Source organism: Cryptotermes secundus, unplaced genomic scaffold (genome assembly GCF_002891405.2).
Source record: "Cryptotermes secundus unplaced genomic scaffold, Csec_1.0 scaffold318, whole genome shotgun sequence".
Taxonomy (NCBI): domain Eukaryota; kingdom Metazoa; phylum Arthropoda; class Insecta; order Blattodea; family Kalotermitidae; genus Cryptotermes; species Cryptotermes secundus.
The window spans coordinates 754,148-774,847 of NW_019730108.1; the positions used below are offsets into that span (position 1 = coordinate 754,148).

Genomic DNA, 20,700 nt, shown 5'->3' on the forward strand with positions numbered 1-20,700 from the left:
GACACTGTTGCAAATGTCAATTCTATACTATAATTATTATTTTAGGGGCCCAGTTTTCCCCAGGTGTATTTTTCACACGTTTATGGGCGATTATGAGTACAGTCTTTTGGTTTGTAATGCCCTGTTGTTTGGAAACCGTCCGACGTTTCGAAGGAATATATTTCCTCCTTGGCAGCTGAAAAATACGCCATGCAAGAAACCAGCATAAGTAGGTTCTTTCTTGGCGTACTTTTCGACATAAATATGGTGGCCATATATTCTCTGAAATGTGCTGCCACCAGCCTACACGGGATTACGACCCACAATAAAATACTCTTCATAATCACCGGTGTGAGAACCGCGAATCCAAGATCTGAGGATTGTCGCGTACGTCGCGTAGGTGGGGTTTGATCAACAAGGCGGTAGTTAGGTAGTTAGAATCGTTAGAATGAATAGAATATATGAGGGGTAGGCCTTCTCGGTCCTTGCACCGCGACCTTTTTTAGGTAGTTAGAATGAATAGAATATATGAGGGGTAGGCCTTCTCGGCCCTTGCACCGCGACCTTAGGTCTATCGTTCTTTAGTTAGGTAGTTAGCACGGTTGGGTGTGAAAACATAGGAGGAGGAGCGGTGGAAGTAAGGAGTGTATCTCCAAGTTTATTACGGTAAGGTTTTGTTAATATCTAGGACGTTTTTAGGCAGTGTCTTGTAAATTTTTATTTGTCGAGCCTACCGTACGGATAATACTGGTGGAAGGGGACCGGAGCAAGAAACTTATGACGTGCCTGGACGTTCAGTAAAAACAGTAAAAACTAAAAATACGTAAGTAGATTTATGCCTCACCTCCTGTATACTTCTCATGTTATGCTTGACCACAACGACAGGCTCGAAGAACCGCCTATAACAGAAATGAGAAATGCGGAATTTTGGATAAGTTACTGGAAATCACAAGAAATCTGTGTGTGTGATGCATTACCACGAAGTTACATTCCAGAATAGCTCATAAGCCCTTCGTGTGTGCCCCTTTGTGGTTAGGTCGGGTGATGTTAGGTTGCATTAAGATCGGTATGTTCTATGTTATACATGCCAGGATTACACTTCTGGTTATGTCTTCGTGAAATATTTAAAATGTAGGTAATATTACAAAAGATGATGCATGCGTTAAACTTTGATATTTCTTATAGAACAAGGACCTTGAATTTGGAAATACTGTGACACAGGAGTTGTATTAGGTGACATATTGGTACACAGTTCATCATGGATGAATTTAAAATTGAATCCAAATCACTCAACGATAGTGAGTTAAAGTCACCAATCAGTGAAGATGCAAATGAAAGGATTTCTGTGGTTATTCCAGTAGTGAAGTGTGAAGCAGAGGTAAGTCATGTTATAACTGTAAGATGTGTGAATGGCTTCATGTGTGTGTATGCATATTTTTAGAACTATGTATTTAGTTATAAAAGTGTGGTAATGCAGATAACCTAGATTCACAGTGTTCACAGGATATCTTTAGCCAGGTGCTGATCAAGTGATGATTTTGTACCTCACCTTTAGTGTAAGAAAACTCATACAGTCTTTGCATTATGATGTAAGAAAACTGTTATCTGATTCACAGATTGACTTGCATATAATCAAAGGAGAAGCGGACACGGATGATGAAATATGGCCTGCATCATCACCAAATGAAGATGCAAAAAAAGAGGAGCAGCCTGCAATGTTCACGTTTGTTTCAGTAAACAGTAAAGAGGTGATTGCACCATTCATGTTCATGGTCAATAGATTTTTCAGTATTTGAAATTACCATGATGAATTTTGGATTTCATAAATTCCAGGAGTCATTGAGGTGGGTTTCTGTATTCGACTCATCCAACATTGTGTGTTACTACATGTACCTGCTTTGTAAAGGTAATGTGTAATTTAGGAAGCTGTCAGTGAAAGGATTAATTTTCAGTTTCTTTTGCATTGTTTGAAAATGTACATTTCAATATTAATTGATATTGATATATTAATTAAGTCTGATTCATGGCAGGAAGAACCGTGGAATGTTGCCACAGTCAAGCTAGAGGAATTGGCTACAGAGGAGCATAAACTGCATTTTAATAGGTAAATGCTAATTTACAAAAGTTTTGTGATTTATATTTGTATTAGTCATATACAGCAGATACAAATTTTTGCAGCATAAATCCCCATATGACAAGTTTTTAAGCAGATTAATATATCAAAATTGCACACCTTACCTTGAAATGATCCTTACACTGTCAGTACAGTGCACATAAGGCTGCATTATAGCTCAAGCAGTTAGTCACTGGCTTTCCACTGCAGCGGCCCAGTTTCGATCCTGGGTCTGGTCAAGTGGGATTTGTGGTGGACAAAGTGGCGCTGGGGCGGGTTTTCTCCAAGTACTTCGGTTTCCCATGCCAGTCTTCATTCCACCAAATTTTCCATCATCATAATCACCTGGGGCAGGCTACAATAGGCCAGTCAGTGGCCATCCTGCCGAGTGGACCCAGTTGGACCCACCCCCCACTAAGCGAATTAAAAAGAAATAATTATTTAAATTGATTAAAAGTGCACATAAATACAGTGTGCTATTTTCTGATGCCATCTTTCAGTTACCGGTGTTAGTTAAGATTACAGTCATCTTGAATATGAGACTGTAGTTTGTTACATAGGTACCAATATTTCAGAGTAATCTACCTGCCACACTACAAGGTGTCACATTCCAAAAAACTGATCTCACTCACTCAGCTGTAAAGCCCCCAGATCTCATAATGATGTTCATATGTACACATCATTGTATGTATAAAATTGTCATCTCTCCCAGGTATGTTTACAGTGTAAGGCATGTTTTAAAATTATATAAATTGGAGAGTGTTTATTCAGATTTCTAACATGTGTCTGTACTTGTCTGTGAGGTGAACGATCTGGTGTGCTCTACTTCCAGATTAAGTAAATCCAGTTTACTTGGTACATATGAAGGAATTGTTGTTTATTAAATTAATACTACAGCAGTAATATTTTTTGTATGTCACGTCGGACAGATTATTCAATTCTGAAAGTCACTGGACTGAAGCTACAGCTGGGAGTAAGAGAAGCTGTTTTTTTTTATCAGTATATTTAATTCTGTCTTTTTGAAAATGAATAGGAAAAAGTTGTATTTATTTGTTTTGTTTTATGCAAACAAAATGCCCTTACATATCATAGAGTCGAGGAGGAAGCAGTTCAGATACCGTTTGCTATGGTGATTTCATTCAGGTGCAGACAGACACGTATCATTGCACACAGTGAACTATAGTCTTTTTTCTCTTTCACGTTTTCAGTTACCAGAAAGAGCCGGTTGCAAAGAGGATTTTATCAACAGAGTTTGAAGGTAGTGTCAGGAGAAGAGTTCATACAGACAATGAGAGTTTAATTGCAGATTCCAGAGAGGAGAAGAACTGTAAAGAAAGAGGCTATAGTGCAGTGACACAGATAAAACTGTACAAATGTCATTTGTGCCACAAACAGTTCCATCGCCGTCGTAACTTGATGATACATATACATACCCATACTAGGGAAAAGACCTTCAGTTGTGATGTATGCAATAAAGAGTTTACAGAAAAACGAAGCCTAAAGACCCACTTATTAATTCATGCGGGAGAGAGACCGTTCAGGTGTGAGCTATGTAACAAACAGTTTTCGACAAATGGAGTGCTGGTAAGACACAGACGAGTGCACACTGGTGAAAAGCCTTATGCTTGTGACATATGTTCAAAAACATTTTCTCAAAAAAGTTCCCTTACTTGTCACGTTCGCATTCATACAGGAGAGAAGCCTTTCAAGTGTGAAGTATGTGGTAAAGAATTTTCAAATAGCTGTAATGTTGTGATACATAGCCGTGCTCACACAGGAGAGAAGCCTTACAAATGTGAAATTTGCCTGAAAGTTTTTTCACGATTTGGAGTTCTGGCAAAGCACAGAAGATCCCACGTTACAAATAACGATTCTAGTTGTGAATTGCTTAAGCAACAGTACCAAAATATGGCATTGTCCACTTCATAGCAAAGGAAAATACTGAAATTGGCTGTAGACAAAACTGCTGTATTCATTGTGCGCAAGACAAATGGGAATTGTTCAAAGTGAGTGTGAAATTTACATTGCAAGTGGTAAGGAGACATTTTCTAGAGATGATTGTATCTAAGAGGTTGATTAAATAAATGGAGAGTGGAGGATGTTATGTGATGAAGAACTGTTGATTTAGAAAGCTTATTAATATTTTTAGGGTATTAAAACTGGAATTTATTGAGCAGACTGAAGGGTAGTGACAAATTCAAATAGTTTTTTGGCATGGGCAACTTCTTAAAAAGAAAACAAAGGACAAAGAAGGGGATGGCAAGGTAATGTTAGGTGTGTTAAAGATGAGGATTGGGAACATGTACTGGACCTGCAGCAAGTCGGTTATTTAATTCTGTAGGTATAATAATAAGAGAAATAAATTATCATGCGATTTAGCAATTCTGCAGCAACACGCTATTTCAGAGTCCATGAATTGTATATTAATATAAGTATGCAGTTGTATAATAATATGTTTCATGAGTATTTATGCCAGTTTTAAATTGGTTTTATGTTTTTAGTAAGGAAATGAAGTTGTTATTATAAGTATGTACAAGGAAAGCTGTATGTCCCCACTTCATAACCTCTTTCATTTTTTTTTCAAATGATGTGTGCAGTATGTATATTTGTTGGTATGCAGTTAATGACTTTAAGAGTGACATGTATATTGTCAAATTAGTACCAATTTCTGTGTACTATCTTTTTCAGGCCAGTTTTTTTAAACAACGCATATGTACTGTTGTCTTCTTTATGTCTCTTCCCAGCACTCTGTTTTTGACTTTAGAAGGTTAGTGTTAAAACCTTATGTTATTCAGTTCCTTTTACACTTATTTTTGTTGTATATTTGACAATGAAGAGGAACTGGAATAGCTCAATTGGTATAGCGACTGATTACGGGCTGGAGGACGGACGAATCACAGTTGAAGTCCTGGTGGGGCAAGAATTTTCACTTCTCCATGTCATCCAGACAGGCTCTGGGATCCACCCAACCTATCCAATGGGTAATGGGGGCTCTTTCCAAAGGTTAAAGCAGCCAGTGCGTGAAGCTTACCACTCACCTCCAACTAGTGCCAAGGTTAAGAAAATGTGGATCTGTACAACCACTCCCCCATACACCTTCATGGTATAGTGCTTAATTAGTTAAGTGCATGGACAGCTTTATCTTTACCTATTTGCCAATGAAGAGAATTGGAGAATGTGAGGTTATTGTTCGTGAATGTTTTATGACCAGTCTTCCAATGGACAAAGTGGGAAAGATGATGCACTGAATTGATGGGTATAAGTGCACTTAACTTCATAATTTTACAAAATAAGGCTAAGGAATTATAATTATTCTTTTATGTTTTTAAAACTAGCTGGTTTAAATTTTAGTAATATATTTTCTTCCACAGTGGATGAATGATTTTGTCAGCATGCTGTTCATGGTTTCATGAATTGGACAGCGAGGTTACCTCCACTAGAGATGTGTGTCATTGTAGAACCATGTTGTTTCTTGTCAGGGTTTTTTCTAATGTGAATATTATTCATAAGAAACCACTTCTTCAAACACACATACAGAGTACTAAACAACTACTGATTTACATAGACTGTATTTTTTTATAGTGATGCAACATTATCATGTATTTCAAGAGCAGAGTAGGATAGAGTTGAGTTTTGTTGACTTGACTTGAGTTTATTTGGATTCCCTAGATTATTCTTTTGGCTACAGCTAAGAATGTAGATTATGTCATGCTACAAGTATAGAATGTATTTCACAAACATATATATATAATGCTTAAATTTTTTGATCAAGGTAAAATCATCTATGGAGTAGAAGGAATGTGTTCAGCGGAAAATTCTTAATGCAGGCTTGATTACTCTTATATTATGATTTAAGCTTTTTATTGTAGGTGGAAGGTTATTGAATAACTTTATATCTATATGGTATTGTGGGGCTTTTGTCGTTACTTCAATGACAACCCACTTCTTCGGAACAGTTTGTAGGTCCTGAAAAGGACCGTTGGTTCCTGAGATGCTTGACCGGTTAGGTAGCACGGTGCGCGCCGGTAGGAAGGGATGTTGGCTGCGGTGTGTTTAGGCAGCTTAGTCAGTTGACTGGCTGCAGTGCGGCCATTGCTGGATGTCACTTGATCGCAGTGCGGCAGTTGCTGGAGGTTGCTTGATCGCAGGGCGGCAGATGGTGGCGGTTGCTTGATCGCCATGCGGCAGCTGCTGGTGGAAGTCTGGTCATCGAGTGTGGTCGCTGGAGTGGAGAGGCAGTAGCTACACCAGATGCCCAGTGAGTCGGGCATGCCGTTGGAGTGGTGAGGCGGCCATTCCTGGCACAGCGCAGAGCCGAAGACTCCGAAGACCGAGTGCTGAGGACGAAGTGTGCTGGCTGATGTTGACTAATCGTTGACTGATTACTTGCGAGCTTGTGCTCCGCCTTTTATACAGTGCGTGATGGCAGAGCGAAAATTTGCTGAGCGCTGGTTGGCTAGCGCGCATAATGATGTGGATGCGGGCTAGCAGCAAGCGCTGTATAAATGCGAACGTTGGATGCAATTTGATTGGTTAGCGCGCGTGCTGGTGCTGTGATAATATTTGGGATGTTCCCACAGTATACTTCACCCTGATATTTAGTGAGGATTTGGCATGTGAAGTTCATATTTATGTCTTGTGTTCAAATTTCAATCATAATGTATTTCTTTGAAGTTTCTCCAAGATTTCCAGCCTGAGAGATATCAAGTAGAATATGTATTCACTTGCAAGAGGAAATATTTAAATTTCTAAAATAATATCCTGCAGTAAACTCTGTTTTACTACTTGTCATTGTCCTAATTATTTTCTTTTGGATGTTAAATATTTTATTTCTGTTTGTTGAATTTCTAAGAACATTGACAAATGTGACAGTATATAGTGGAAGCAAGTGAAGTAAACCAATCTTTAAGTACCTGTTGTCATGAGTCATGCAACTGTCCTCATGGCCAAGCATGGAGAGCGTAGCTTAGGAATTATATATTTAATGCATTTAATCCTATTTAAGTTATTGTAAATTTGTAGGCCAAGGAATTTTATTTTTTACCTACTTTAACTGATTTATTGTCAACCTATGTTTAAACTTGCACATCTTGCCCATAGTAGCAAATTTTATTGTGTTTTGACCAGTTTAAATTATTGTAAATTTGTAAGCCAAGGACTGTATCTGCTTCTACTTCCTTAATTGAAGTAGTGTCAACCTATATTTAAACTCATGTTTTGTCCATAGCAGGAAATATTATGTAGGTCTTTTTTTGTAGCAGAATTTAGTGCCATTTTGTTAGCTTTAAACCATATATTTAGGTTGACATAAACATCTTTAATGATACTCTTCTGAAATAGACTAATTCTGGATGTGCAAGAATGCAAAGAGAACAGGTTGGACTGAGACTAGTTGCAGGCGCATATATATATATAAGGGCATAAGGGACCAAGTACCAAATCTTGTGGGACTTCATGATATAATGCCTCATTTGATTTGTTTCATTTTGGTCCGTCACACTAACAGTTACAATTATAAAAGACAAGTCCATCCAATGTGACTATTTCAGTTTTCTCACTTCATGATTCACTAGCCTTACATGTTTTGATCCATTTGGATCGTCTTCAGAGGCACCAAACACTTTTTTGAAACCACTATCACAACAGTTGTCATATCAAATACACATGTAAAGTCCAAGTACGCAATAGATTGTGACAACAAATGAACTGATATAGAAATATGTCATAAACTACAAATTATGTAATTATCCTGTTTTATTTGTCTCTTTTTTATTGATTGTCTCTTTTATATGCATTTTAATTTGACGCACTTGATTAATGGAATGAGTAATGAATGAATGTCTTAATGGAAATTTTATTTTATTTTAGTCCATTATAAATCTTGATAAATTTCTTGATCATTGTTTAATGTGTATTATAAGTATTATAAGTTTACCTCATTTAATTGCAATATTACTGTATTATTGTATAGCTACTATGTATTCTAACTTGACTTGTTCCATATCCTATGGTGTCTCACCTGTACTGGATTTACGGAATGTAAATAAATTCAATTCAATTCAATCACTCACAGTAGCCTCTCTGGTTATAGAAATATTTAAAGTTGTTTTAAAGTTTTAAAACTTTGTTAAAAATTAAAATACATAAACCATACAGTTCGTGTCAATAACCCCTACTCAAGTTACATAGGAGGCACAACATCGGCCACCTTGAATAGAGAGGACAGGGGTTATTGACATGAACCGTATGGTTTATGTATTTTAATTTTTAACAAAGTTTTAAAATTTTAAAACAACTTTAAATATTTCTATAACCAGAAAGGCTACTGTGAGTGATAGATGGAACATTGTGACACCTGTTGTGATAGTGGTTTCAAAAAAGTGTTTTGTGCCTCTGAAGATAATCCAAATGGATCAAAACATGTAAGGCTAGAAACGACTAAAGACCCCGTATGGGGTTGCACAAGTTTAGTCAGCGGTACGAATGACCCCATATTGGGTCGCACAGTCCGCGCGTGCGGACGTTATTTGAAATACATTTTTAAGGTAGAAAATAATGTCCTACTTATATAATTTTTGGCCACCATCTGCATGGAGTGACTGTCTTCCCACCTGCATCATCTGCTGGAATGTTGCCTTCGTGTGGAATTCTAAAAAAAATCCGGAAATGCAGAGTCCGATTTCGCACTTCACGCACTTTGTCCGGACGGTCTTTCGTTTCCCACGCGAAAAGCACACACGACACCTCAATTGCGAAGTAGAGGAAGTCGGCCAGTGATGTGGTTTGGCCTTCTATAATCGAGATATCTCCGATTAAACGGCAGGGGTTCGACTCCTGGTCGCACAGTCCGCGCGTGCGAACGTTATATAAAATAATATTTTAACGTAGAAAATGATGTTCTACTTATGTAATTTTTGGCCACCATCTGCATGGAGGGTCTGTCTTCCCACCTGCGTCATCTGCCGGAATGTTGCCTTCGTGTGGAATTCTCAAAAAAATCCGGAAATGCAGAGTCCGATTTCGCACTTCACGCACTTTGTCCGGACGATCTTTCGTTTCCCACGCGAAAAGCACACACGACACCTCAATTGCGAAGTAGAGGAAGTCGGCCAGTGATGTGGTTTGGCCTTCTATAATCGAGATATCTCCCATAAAACGGCAGGGGTTCGACCCCTGGCCGTTGATGGCGAGGTGGACCCCTTCCAGCATGTTCCGCACAAGAGCGAGACGAAATTCTCTGTGTGACAACAGGATGTAACTGTTCAGATCAAGGAGATGGAAAAATAGCTTATTTGTCCATTTCCAGGTTCGACAACAGATGCTATAACTGTTTGCCACAGTTTGCCCACAGCTCCACCTGAATAATTATTCACTCTTCGTGCCACGCTGGTGTGGTGATCCCCAGGTTGCCGACGAAGATGATGGGGTCTCCTTCGAAATAACTTTCTGATTCGCTACCTTCAACATCACTCTCAGAATTGTCGGTACAGCAATCTGTACCGAGTCGTTGATGAGCTGAAATATGCTAGACTATTCCACACGACACGGCGATCAAACTTTGAAATCCTCCGACTGAAAACTTCCAGGAACGAAGCTCTATTATCGCTCTGTTGATACGGCAACGCAATTTCATAAACAAAGCTAGCTTTGAACTGTGTGAGAACAGTAAACATATTGTATAGCTGAGAGCGATGTAACAAACTGAGTTTATATCAGTCGCCCAGTCTCCTCATTCCAAGGGGAGTGCGTCATTTAGCCTATGATAAACTCTTTAGACACAACTTCCGCTGTGTTGTCAACTTGCACAAGTGGTCATGCATCTGCCCGCATTCAAGCGTTCCGAGAACCTATGAATTCTTGTAGAGAAATTAACAAAACTGGGGAATTTCTTATTTGGAGCCAGTGTAAAAATCTTAACATGTTTTATACAATCTGTAAATTACAATATCTGATTCTATATTCTTTCGAGAAAAAAACAGCGTTTATTTCGTTCGTTTATCACAGAAATTGCAGAAATAGGAGCAAATTTAGTAAGTGACTACAGAGTTTACGGATTTCTAATCGCGGGTATTTAAATTAATTCCGTACCGCTGCCCTTATCGGAATTTAAATGCCCGTAGGATAAAGGTGAATCATCAAGTGAGAAAACTGAAATAGTCACATTGGATGGACTCGTCTTTTATAAATGATAATGCCTTATTGTGAACAAGTATTTTAATTAGAATTGGCTGATTTAATTTCTACCTTCTGCACTGTGTTATTTAGGTAAGATTTAAACTACTGGCATACTATATCTCATATTCTATAAAATTTTAGTTTCGATAGTTAATAGGTTGTGCTTTGCACAGTCAAATGCTTTGGCAAGATCACAAGATATTCGTAGTAGTACATTGTTTCGAGTTTATTTTAATGTAAAACAAATAAGATGATTGTGATTTGCACGTCATGTGGGTGAAAAGATGCCTCAAAGTATTCATTCCTTTGTTGGAGCTGACGAAATTTATGGAAGAGAAGATTTATGTTTTATCGGCCAGGGTTTGATAGAATAATGTGATGCAGATTTCATAATTTACTTCTTCATGTAAGAAGTAAGAGTACAAGTCTTTTTAAAAAGGCTAGTTGTTTGGAGCGAAGAATTAGGCGTCTTGGCATATGAGACAAACGATCCAGGAGGCGGATGCTGTTATTGTGTTAATACAGTAGAAAATTACTATGCCGCAAGAAAAGGCGTAGGTCTAGTAGTACAAGTGAGTATAGGTTTAATGTAGTATTTATTTGCAAGCACATTATAAGCTCTCATAGATGCATACAGGGTTTTGCAACGTTTTCCTAATGATGAAAACAGGTTATTGTGTAAGAACAGACTCATCTGTTACACTATCTTTCATATTTGCATTGATTTTAACAGCCCTTCAAATGTGCATATATATATATGATAGAGTTGGATTTAATTACGTATAGTTTTTTTTCAGATTATATTAAAACAACATTTGCCTTATATTTACCTTTATTTATAGAAACATGCATTATATCCGGTTTGTGAGTGTCTGTTTTGTTATATCGTGTGCGGTGATTTTGTTGGGGTTTGGATATTATGGTACATGTCAAGAGGTGGAATGAAAATAGAACCGGGATGGTTTTCCCCTTTTAATTCATAGACATAAATTATGAAAATATACCGAGTGATGTATATAGTCTGTGTTCCATCTAAGACCTACGAACATATTACAGTAGCCTGTACAACCATGAAACAGATAACAACAACAACAACAACAACAACAAAAAAGGTATTGTACATTGTATTTATTGCCAAAGAAGGAACGGGATGCTTTTAAGCCATTTAGAAAAGAACCGGGATGCCATCCCGCCCCACCTCAAGCCCTGGTTTTATGTCAACTGAGTTGGTAGAGTGCATTGTTAACGGTGCAAAATGCAACCGGCAAACAATTGTAGATCAGCGTAAAGGTAAAATATAAAGTCCCTGTGCTGAATTAAGCAGTGTCCCATGAAAGCATATGGGGGAGTGGATGTTTAAATCCACATTTTCTTGACCTTGGCACTAGTTGTAGGTGTGTGGTCAGTTTCATGCCCCATCGCTTTACCCCCGGGGAAGGAGCCCCCGGTACCCGTTGGCTACGAGGTTGGGTGGACCCCAGAGCCGTTCTGGATGGTTTGAAGAAAATTCTTGATCCATTTGGGACTTGAACTCCAGCCACTTGGTCATCCAGCCCATAGCCAGTCGCTATGCCAACTACGCTATCCCAGCTCTTATAAATCAGGGACACAGCAGTAATTTAATTAACTTCATTGAGCTAAGCCATTCTTGAGATGCTGCCAATTGTACAGCTACTCAAGAACTTGAAAGCATTTTATGTACCCTGAAGGTTCATTTCCATGTTCACAAAAGCCGTTCACTAGTCTCTATTGTGATTTAGATCAATGCAGTCCATACCTTCCTGTCCTCTTTCTCTAAGATCCATTTTAATATTATCCATCTACCTATGGCTTAGCCTTCCTAGTGGTCTCTTTCCTTTTGGCTTTCCCACCAATATCCTAGATGCATTCCTCTTCCCCCCCATTCATGCTACATGCCCCGCCCATTTCATTCTCCCTGACGTGATCCTAATTATAGTTGGCGAAGAATAGAAGTTGTGAAGCTCCTCATTATGCAGTTTTCTCCAACCTCCTGTCACTTCATCTCTCTTCGGTCCAAATATTCTCCTCAGCACCCTGTTCTCAAACACCCTCAGTCTATATTCGTCCATTAATGTCAGAGACCAAGTTTCACATCTATACAGAAGGACAGGCGAATTCATTAATCAAATAAACAGGACTTTGTAAGATTTGAGGCTTTCACGGCGGTGACTATGAAGAAAGCAGTCTTCTGGGATTTGGCACCGTGTATATGTGGTGTTAACCGACGTTTCGGAGGAACGTATCGCCCCCATCTTCAGGGTTGAAGAAAAAGTATAAGTAAATCTGCAAGCGACAACACCGTGCAGATTTACTTATACTTTTTCTTCAACCCTGAAGATGGGGGCGATACGTTCCTCCGAAACGTCGGTTAACACCACATATACACGGTGCCAAATCCCAGAAGACTGCTTTCTTCAAACAGGACTTTGGCTGAAGACCACTAGTTTGGATATTGCTATTGAATGAGGAGAAGAAGAGGATGTAGACAGAATTTCAAGTCATTGTCAAGTGAAGAGGGTAGGTAATGAAGTTGTAGGGCGTCTTGTTAGAAAATTGTAGGGATGTTGATAGTAGTGTCATGACCCTTTAGCAAAAATGGTAGTAGTAAGACGGCAAGATATGTAGAAACTAAGAAGTATGTAATTGATTTTTTGGTTTAAGTGTGTATAACTGTATTACAGCATGTTAAAATAATCAGGCCTTGCAGGAGGTAGATGCAAAAGTGAATGCATTAACTTTTGAACATCCTTAACATTAAGTCAGTGGAACAAAATAGTTTGTCTTTTGAATTCCTTTCATTACTTAACCCATCTAGGTCTTATAAAATTCTTGTAGCTGTCTGTGTGTAAATAACACATTCTCGTATTGCACCACAAGTCCCATTGTAAAACATGTTGGGAGATGGTAGATGCAAGGTAGATGGGTTTTTGAAACTTACTTGAGAGTGAGCTCATAAGACATTGAAGCTGAAAGTAATGTAACAGTTATTCCCTGTAATTTGATAAAATATCAGTGTCGTATTTGTTTGGCCAAGCAGCACCTAAAGCTGGTGAGAAGTATTTGAATTAGTGACCACTGTGTATGGCTGCATTTTCTAATATAGACTGAACAAGAGCAGTTACTATTTTTTTAGTCAAAAAATAATTGGTAGACTGAAACTAAATTATCAGGAATTTAACATATAAAAATTTTTGTGTAAGTATTTGAAGCCTTTCGCTGCAGAGTGAATTGTGAGATGAAAGTTTCTGTGTGTGTTGTTTCACAGCTCACCATGTGTGACATCAAAGCGGAGTTGGATTCACATAGTGATGCTGAATCCACATCGCTGATTAGTGATGAGGAGAATGTTGACAGAACTTCCACGACGATCCCAATAATGAAGTGTGAAGCAGAGGTTAGTTTCTTTTTTTAAATGAAATTGTTTAAATTAATTCAAGAGAGTTCTGTTGGTGGTATATTTCAGATGTAGCACAGATATATTTTTATTCACAGTTCAAGAGATGGAAGGAACTGCCTACTTAATGTATTTGTTAGAAAGACCGCACTCAGTCATTGCCCAGCTAGTCTTACAGAGCTCCAAGAAGTGTCTTGGTGTTTGAGATTAGCTCATCCAGTGGAACGTGCTGCTTGCATCTTCAAGTCTGATGTGGTTACGTTCTCGTCTGGAAACTTTCTTCTCACTTTTGACATCACAGTCATTCTTGGTTTCAGGATGCACAGGATTTATGACCATATTTTTCAGTCTCCCGACTAGTGATTAGGATGAAGATGTGTCCTGTTCATATGGGCAGGATTGTAGGATATTTTGTTACACTGGACTATTGGTGGGGGTTGGAGGGAGGAAGATCCATGTCTGGACAACCAGGAATGATAAAGTGGAATTCTGAGGAATTGTTTGTATGAAACTGTTGTGTCCGCCTACAGGACTACACAGAGTCGCAGCCTAGAAGACCACAGTCTTTATGATTATTCCTGTGAAATCCAGGAAACTTATAATGACAGTCTGTTTTACAGCTTAACGTTGAAGAAAACAGTGATGAATCAGACTCGGACAGTGATCATTTCTTGATGTCATCATTCAGTGAAGCTCAGCTGATGGAAGTGAAGAATGAAAGCAAGGTAAGTCTGTATGCTGTTTGGCTGTTGTCATTGCCACTGAACTGTGATTTTGTAATGCTAGTGTTTTTCCCCAGAAAGCCAAATCATTGTAATCCCAACATGATTACAATTCAGAACTTTCACTAAAGTTATATACGTATACTACCACAGAGTCAATAAGTTGGTAGAATGGCCGCAAAGCATCATACAGGAATTTACTGCCAATATGTTTCAGCAGTGTTTTTGACAGCTATATCAACGTTGGCAGACTTGCATAGCGGCCAACAGCAACTATTTTGAGGGCCGATGTGGATCTGCGTAAGTTTATGTGAATACCTTGTAATATGATGCGATAAAACCACAATCCACGAACTTAATGACTCTACCATGTATATATATCCATGATGGAAATGAAAGGAATGTTATCATATCATAGCTTAGATGAATTGGAGGTATCACCAGTCATGCTAACAATTTTGTTTCAGACCTCAGTAATAATGTAAAGGAATGTTTTGTGCATACAGATTAATTATAAGTGAAGCAGTAATTTACTGATGAAATGAAACTTGGTGACATGTAGTTTGCAACACTGACCTGGTGCCTGGCTGCCTTCGTGCTGTTTCCTTTAATCTGATTCCAAATGTCATCTGGCAGAATAATGTACATGAACATGGAATGTGATGACCAGTGGCTGTAGTCAGATGGAAATAATTGCAGCATATTTTGTAACTCCATTATCTCTGCATCAGCCAAGTTCTGTTTTCATGTTTAAGTTATCACTTTATTTATAATTATTATTTCAGGGTTTCTTGCAAGTGGATGACTGTATACTGTTTGGAAAAAGGAAATTCAAATATATAAAGTGTCAATTAACCTAAATGTAAGTTCTAGGAATGACAGTTCATACTGTGCAATTATTGTGAGTGAATATTTTAGGTGCATTCAGAATTTTTAGAACTTTGATTTTAATATACAAAGACCATGACTGGGTACTGGCTACAAGAAGTTAATTAAACGGATGACAGACCATTGGATAAATGCCAATTAGTTAGTTTACTCTTGGATAAAGAATCAGTGGGGATTGTGATATGTGAAAGTAATTTTCATTTTGATCCACTGGCCTGTGACACATCCAACGAAGAAGTTGTAACAAGAGCAGATCAGGAAGAAACCTTTAATAATTTCTGCAGAATGGATAAGTACATGGTGATGTTTTATTTGAAGCTGGCTTGATTTGTTCCTTGTAGTAAGTAAGTTTGTTTTATAGGAGGTGGAGCCATGGAATTTTGTTACAGTCAAGGAAGAGTACAAGGAGGTGGAAGAAGAAACAGCAACGGAAGCGGCAGTGAGTGTGGGCAGGTGAGTGATGTCTATTTTGGTAATTCCTGATGGCTGATTTTTGTATGATTTCTCAAGTTATCATAAAGGAGGTGCAGCCAAGGGTAGGAAACTATGATCGCTTCATCACCAGTGATGACCAGAAATTTTGGGCTGGCTACTAGTTTCCCACTGGAGTTCAGGAATTAGCTTTTTGAGCTTTGGCAAATCTCACTTGATCACACATGACATGGAGGAAATGGCAACCCATGCCCAAGGATGTTAACAGGAACACCACTTTGTAAACCACAACATATAATCTCTTGTTTTGAATTCAGTCTTTTGTTCCATTATTCTGTGAATGACTTCCAAGTACTTAGGACAGACAGTGCATCAAGGAGAGTTGAATGTCATGCACTGGGTGAAGTTGAGCCACAGAAAGCACAAGAATACTTTTTCATTTTTCCTGTTACTGACGTGTCTGGCTACTGGATCTTCATTCTTCTTTCAAATCCTAGTTATAATGTTATTCACTTCTCAGTTTGTATTCAAGTAGATACATTGAGGTTGAATGTATATTTGCATATTGGAGTTCTCTGTTAGTGATCAGCATTCTGATACATTAGCCATTCTACTGTGGCCTGTATTGTATGTATATTTGGTTTGATCATGTTTTGTTATTTGAGAAGGATTCCAGTGGACTGTGTGATTTTAGGTTATATGTAAAAGATTCATATTTTGTATCATTTATATATTCTGAGAATTCTGCCAGACCAAGTAGTTTCATGTGGCTCTTGAATGTGATACTTCGGTCATGAATTATGTGAAGAAATTGTGTCTTCTGTTACTACATTATTCACATGATCAAGAATCCAGTGTATGTGGTCTGTTCAAAAAGTTACAGAACTATTTTTTTAAGGGCATGCCTGCAACTGAGTGAGCCTTATTGCCTTCAAAGTACTCCCCTCTTGCATTAATGGACTGCTCCCAACACCATTGCCACTTCTGGAAGCAGTCCTGGTATGTCTTTTCAGGATCGCGCATAACTCCATCTGTGAATTTTCCATAATCTCTTGAATCATCTGTAATTGTTTTCCTTTCAAAGTGGATTTCAGTTTGGAAAATAAGGAAAAGTCAGCCAGAGTTGGGTCAGGTGAGCAGGGTGGCTGAGGAAGCACAGTTGTGTTCGTGTTGGCCAAAATGTCATGAATCAGTATTGATGCGTGAGCTGGTGCATTGTCATGCTGGAGGAACCAGGAGTTGTTTTTATCCTGACATTTTCTTTTAGATGTTTCAGCACTTTGTGGTAATACCAGTGATTTACTGTTTGTACCTGATGTAAGAATTCATGATGTGCAACACCCTCGATGTGAAAAAAAAAGTCCGTCAGCATGACTTTCATGTTTGACCTGACCTGCTGCACCTTTTTTGGTCTCAGCAAATTGTACCCACTGCATTGTGAGAACTGCATTTTTGTTTCCACATCGTATCCTTAAACCATGTTTCATTGCTGGTTATAATTCTTTTCAGAAAGTTTTCATCCTTGATAGCATGATCCAGAAGTTCCTGTTAGATGGCAGCGTGACTGTCTCTCTGATCCTGTGTCAGAAGTTGGGGAACAAATTTTGAAACTACCTGATGCATTTCTAATTTTTGTCGTTAGAATGTCATGAGATGATTCTATCGATATGTTACATTCTTCTGCTATTTCCCTCATTGTGAAACAACGATTGGAATGGCTGATTTCACGAACTTGCCCAACATGAGCGTCATCACATGATATTAAGGGCTGTCCCAAACATGGCTCATCATGTGTTGACTGCCAACCATCCTTAAATCACTTAAACCATTCATAACAACATGTATGGCTCATGCACTGATCACTGTAAACGTTTTTCATCATTTCATGAGTCTCCAAAAACGTTTTCTCTAGTTTGAAGCAAGATTTAACATTAATACTCTGCTCATGAATATAAGCCGTCTTGACAATTGCAAGACACACTCTACATGCACCAGATCAGATATCTGTAGGGTGATGACTAATCCCAGCAGGATGACTCAGATAAAAGGATGATAATTAGGAAGCACGCCACTAGGCAGCACAACTTACCCAACATTGCTGAAACGTTGAGTTGGCTCACTGTTTCGAAAGTTCCAAAACTTTATGATCAGATCATGTACGGGAAATTACTATGATTTACTGTAGTTGTAAATTAGTTTTTAAATTTGTTACTAGTTTCTTTGATGTGTAAAATTAAAGGCAGTATATGTTCTGAGATTTCTTGTTATGTGAATTTATATTAACCTTTAACAACTTTGGGGAATATTCATGTACATGTATGTGGTTTTATGACGTCCATTATATAATGCTAACTTTGGTTATTCACCAATTTCAGACAGGGGGCACATGGTAGCGTAGTGGGTTGAGGCACTGTGCTACAAGCTGGAAGGTCACGGGTTTGAGTCCCGATGAGGTGGATTTTTTCAGTTTACCTAATCCTTCCAGCCAAATTCTGGCCCTGATGTCGACTCAGCCTCTTAACAGAAATGAGAACCAGGAATCTACCTGGGGAGTAAAGGGTGGCCGTCGCGTAAGGCTGACAACATTACTGCTATCTGTGAGCCGATTGTCTAGAGAAAATGTGGAAGCCTCAATGTCTCACAACCGTATGGGTCTTCATGGCCTGTTACAGGGATAGCCTAACCTTTTTACTAATTTTTAAACATAACATTCCCTTCGGAATTTCTGATTATAAATTTTATAAAGCAAGGACGTATACAATTCTAATTTTTGTCATGGAGGGATAAAGAGAAAATGATCTTACTCTTGATGGAGTCTTTTAATGAATGTAGTCATTACTGCTAATGAGATTTTTTATGGACTCAGTTAATTATTTGAGACGTGATGTTCTCATGTAATGTTGTGTAGTGTTAGCATGTCAAAGGAATCTGCTGCCTTCATCTTTAGGGTATGAGGAGGCTACTCTGTTATGTCCACACTCTTCTGTCCTGAACATGGATATGGACGATTCCAGTGAAATGTTTATAGTGACCTACCAGCTTGATGATGGCACATTTCTGAAGCTAGGAATGGAAATGATGGTTATGTTTATTGAAATTGTAAAAATTTTAAGAAATTCTTCCAGATTCCATCAGATAGGAAGAAATCTCATGAATCTAAGTGCTGTACAGTGGTTTCATTTGCTTCTCTAGGATACCTGCATGCTATTAAACATTGAAATGTTTCTGGTTACTGTATGGAGTTAGGAAGTGGGAAATGGATAAGAAAAAGCTTCTGTATATTGTTAACGGTTTCCTTTCACAGTGTGAAACGTTTTACGAGTCAACAAGAAGTTCCTGTTGCTGAGAATTCTCTTTCCTCAGAGCCTGAATACTGTCTTGGCAAGGAAACTGATATTCCTAATGAGAATAGCAATTCCATGAACAGTTCTAAATTAACAACTAGTGAAATACAAAAAAGCAATTTTCGTAAAACCAGAAAAGGTAGAATCTATAAATGTGAAATTTGTAATAAGCATTTTTCAAGCCATCACAATAGGAAACAACATATGTTCATCCATACAGGAGAAAAGGCTTTCGGTTGTGACAAGTGTGATCTGAAGTTTGCACAAAAAGGAAACTTGAAGCAACACTATCGTATTCATACAGGGGAAAAACCATACAAGTGTACCCTCTGCAGTAAAGTGTTCTCCCAGCATTCAAATTTAATGGGTCACAAACGTAGTCATTCTGGAGAAAAGCCATATGGATGTGTTATATGTAATAAACAATTCGCTGGCCGAGGTTATCTAAAGCAACATTATAGAATACACACTGGTGAGAAACCATTCAAATGTGACGTATGTTTTAAGAATTTCAGAAGGAAAGGAGACTTAAATTGTCATAAACGAATCCACACATGTGACAACCCTATTAAATGTGAAACGTGTTTGAAAGTGTTCCCTCGCATTGCTGATCTTGTGCGGCATATGCGCTGCCACACTGGAGAGAAACCGTATGAATGTGACGTATGTTTAAAGAAATTTTCTGCTAATGGAAATCTCAAGGAACATTACCGAATGCATACTGGAGAAAAGCCATATACATGTGACGTATGTAATAAATCATTCTTTAGAAGTGGAGAGTGTTCCCGACACAGACGCAGACACTTTGCACAGAAATCGAAGTAGTATGATCACCTGAAATGCAAGATTTTATGAACATTTTCCCAGTGTGCTGAGGAAGTCTTTGAGCACACTCATACTGTGTTAAGTACTTCTACATTTTCTTCTAGACTTTTGAACTGTATATTATACAAGGGAAATGTGTAAAGGATCACTATAGTATGTGTATGCCAGATTCGAGTATCTTAGAATTATGGTCTCAATTATGTCTCTTGTACCAGTCTTAATAATGATACATTGCCATAGAACACACGTGAAATTATAATTATTAGTAGAAACCTGTCCCATGAGCACTTTCTGTACTGTAACTCTCATGAAGTGCTTGGGGAACGAGAAGCTTATGTGGTGCAAAGCAGGGTATTTACCATCTGAACTGCTGTATGGCTTAATATTAATGTTGGTTTAAATATGATTGTAGCATAGAAGTGTTAAACATAAATTAAAAACAGGATGGAATATATCATCATCATCATCAGCAGCAGCAGCAGTAATCTGTCAAGACGACAGGTCCACACTCTCTTCCAAAACAATTCCTCCACTTAATGCGATCTAGAGCTTTCTCCTTCAAATGACAGTATCCTCTTCTGTCCCTAAGATCATCCAGCATCTTCTTACATCTTCTTCCTCGTCTTCTTGTCACTTCTATCTGCCCCTCTAGCTTTCCTTCGATAACTTCTTTTAGAAGGCAGTTTCTGCGTAAAATATGACCAATCCAATTAGCCTTCCGTTTTCTTATTTCGTGTAGGATATTCCTCTGCTCACTGACTCTAATTAACACTTCTTCATTTCTCACATAATCGGTCCAACTGATCT

At 38.3% G+C, this 20,700-nt stretch overlaps 2 protein-coding genes across 8 annotated transcripts; both read left to right on the top strand.

Moving 5' to 3' along the window:
• The first annotated feature begins 294 nt into the window (after nt 1-294).
• Nucleotides 295-4,772, top strand: LOC111866100 (zinc finger protein 239). Of its 4 annotated transcripts, XM_023854692.2 has the most exons (6): nt 295-802; nt 1,165-1,357; nt 1,596-1,727; nt 1,813-1,885; nt 2,010-2,083; nt 3,301-3,317. In XM_023854692.2, exons 2-5 carry the CDS (start codon nt 1,238-1,240, stop codon nt 2,066-2,068), a joined length of 384 nt encoding a protein of 127 aa, XP_023710460.1. In that variant the 5' UTR covers nt 295-802; nt 1,165-1,237; the 3' UTR covers nt 2,069-2,083; nt 3,301-3,317. The 4 variants fall into 4 exon arrangements, with proteins under 4 accessions (XP_023710460.1, XP_023710457.1, XP_023710458.1 ...); XM_023854689.2 differs by lacking the exon at nt 1,813-1,885 and having other exon boundaries at nt 309-802; nt 3,301-4,772; XM_023854690.2 differs by lacking the exon at nt 1,813-1,885 and having other exon boundaries at nt 309-645; nt 3,301-4,772.
• On the top strand, nt 4,011-20,385 carry LOC117282444 (zinc finger protein 436-like). 4 transcript variants are annotated; one of them, XM_033752114.1, is made up of 6 exons: nt 4,011-4,098; nt 4,781-4,859; nt 13,554-13,682; nt 14,303-14,407; nt 15,654-15,745; nt 19,029-20,385. In XM_033752114.1, exons 3-6 carry the CDS (start codon nt 13,560-13,562, stop codon nt 19,891-19,893), a joined length of 1,185 nt encoding a protein of 394 aa, XP_033608005.1. In that variant the 5' UTR covers nt 4,011-4,098; nt 4,781-4,859; nt 13,554-13,559; the 3' UTR covers nt 19,894-20,385. The 4 variants fall into 4 exon arrangements, with proteins under 4 accessions (XP_033608005.1, XP_033608006.1, XP_033608007.1 ...); XM_033752115.1 differs by lacking the exons at nt 4,011-4,098; nt 4,781-4,859 and adding an exon at nt 10,078-10,357; XM_033752116.1 differs by lacking the exons at nt 4,011-4,098; nt 4,781-4,859; nt 19,029-20,385 and adding exons at nt 11,010-11,379; nt 17,234-18,171.
• Nucleotides 20,386-20,700: the final 315 nt, after the last annotated feature.

Bases quoted from the DNA above. Each gene is read 5' to 3' on its own strand.
- LOC111866100 (XM_023854689.2), top strand. From the start codon at position 1,238: ATGGATGAATTTAAAATTGAATCCAAATCACTCAACGATAGTGAGTTA. The intron at 1,728-2,009 runs GTGATTGCACCA...GATTCATGGCAG, and splicing joins TTTCAGTAAACAGTAAAGAG to GAAGAACCGTGGAATGTTGC. The intron at 2,084-3,300 runs GTAAATGCTAAT...TCACGTTTTCAG, and splicing joins CATAAACTGCATTTTAATAG to TTACCAGAAAGAGCCGGTTG.
- LOC117282444 (XM_033752113.1), top strand. From the start codon at position 11,260: ATGAAAATATACCGAGTGATGTATATAGTCTGTGTTCCATCTAAGACC. The intron at 11,380-13,553 runs GTATTGTACATT...GTTGTTTCACAG, and splicing joins CAACAACAACAACAAAAAAG to CTCACCATGTGTGACATCAA. The intron at 13,683-14,302 runs GTTAGTTTCTTT...TCTGTTTTACAG, and splicing joins TAATGAAGTGTGAAGCAGAG to CTTAACGTTGAAGAAAACAG.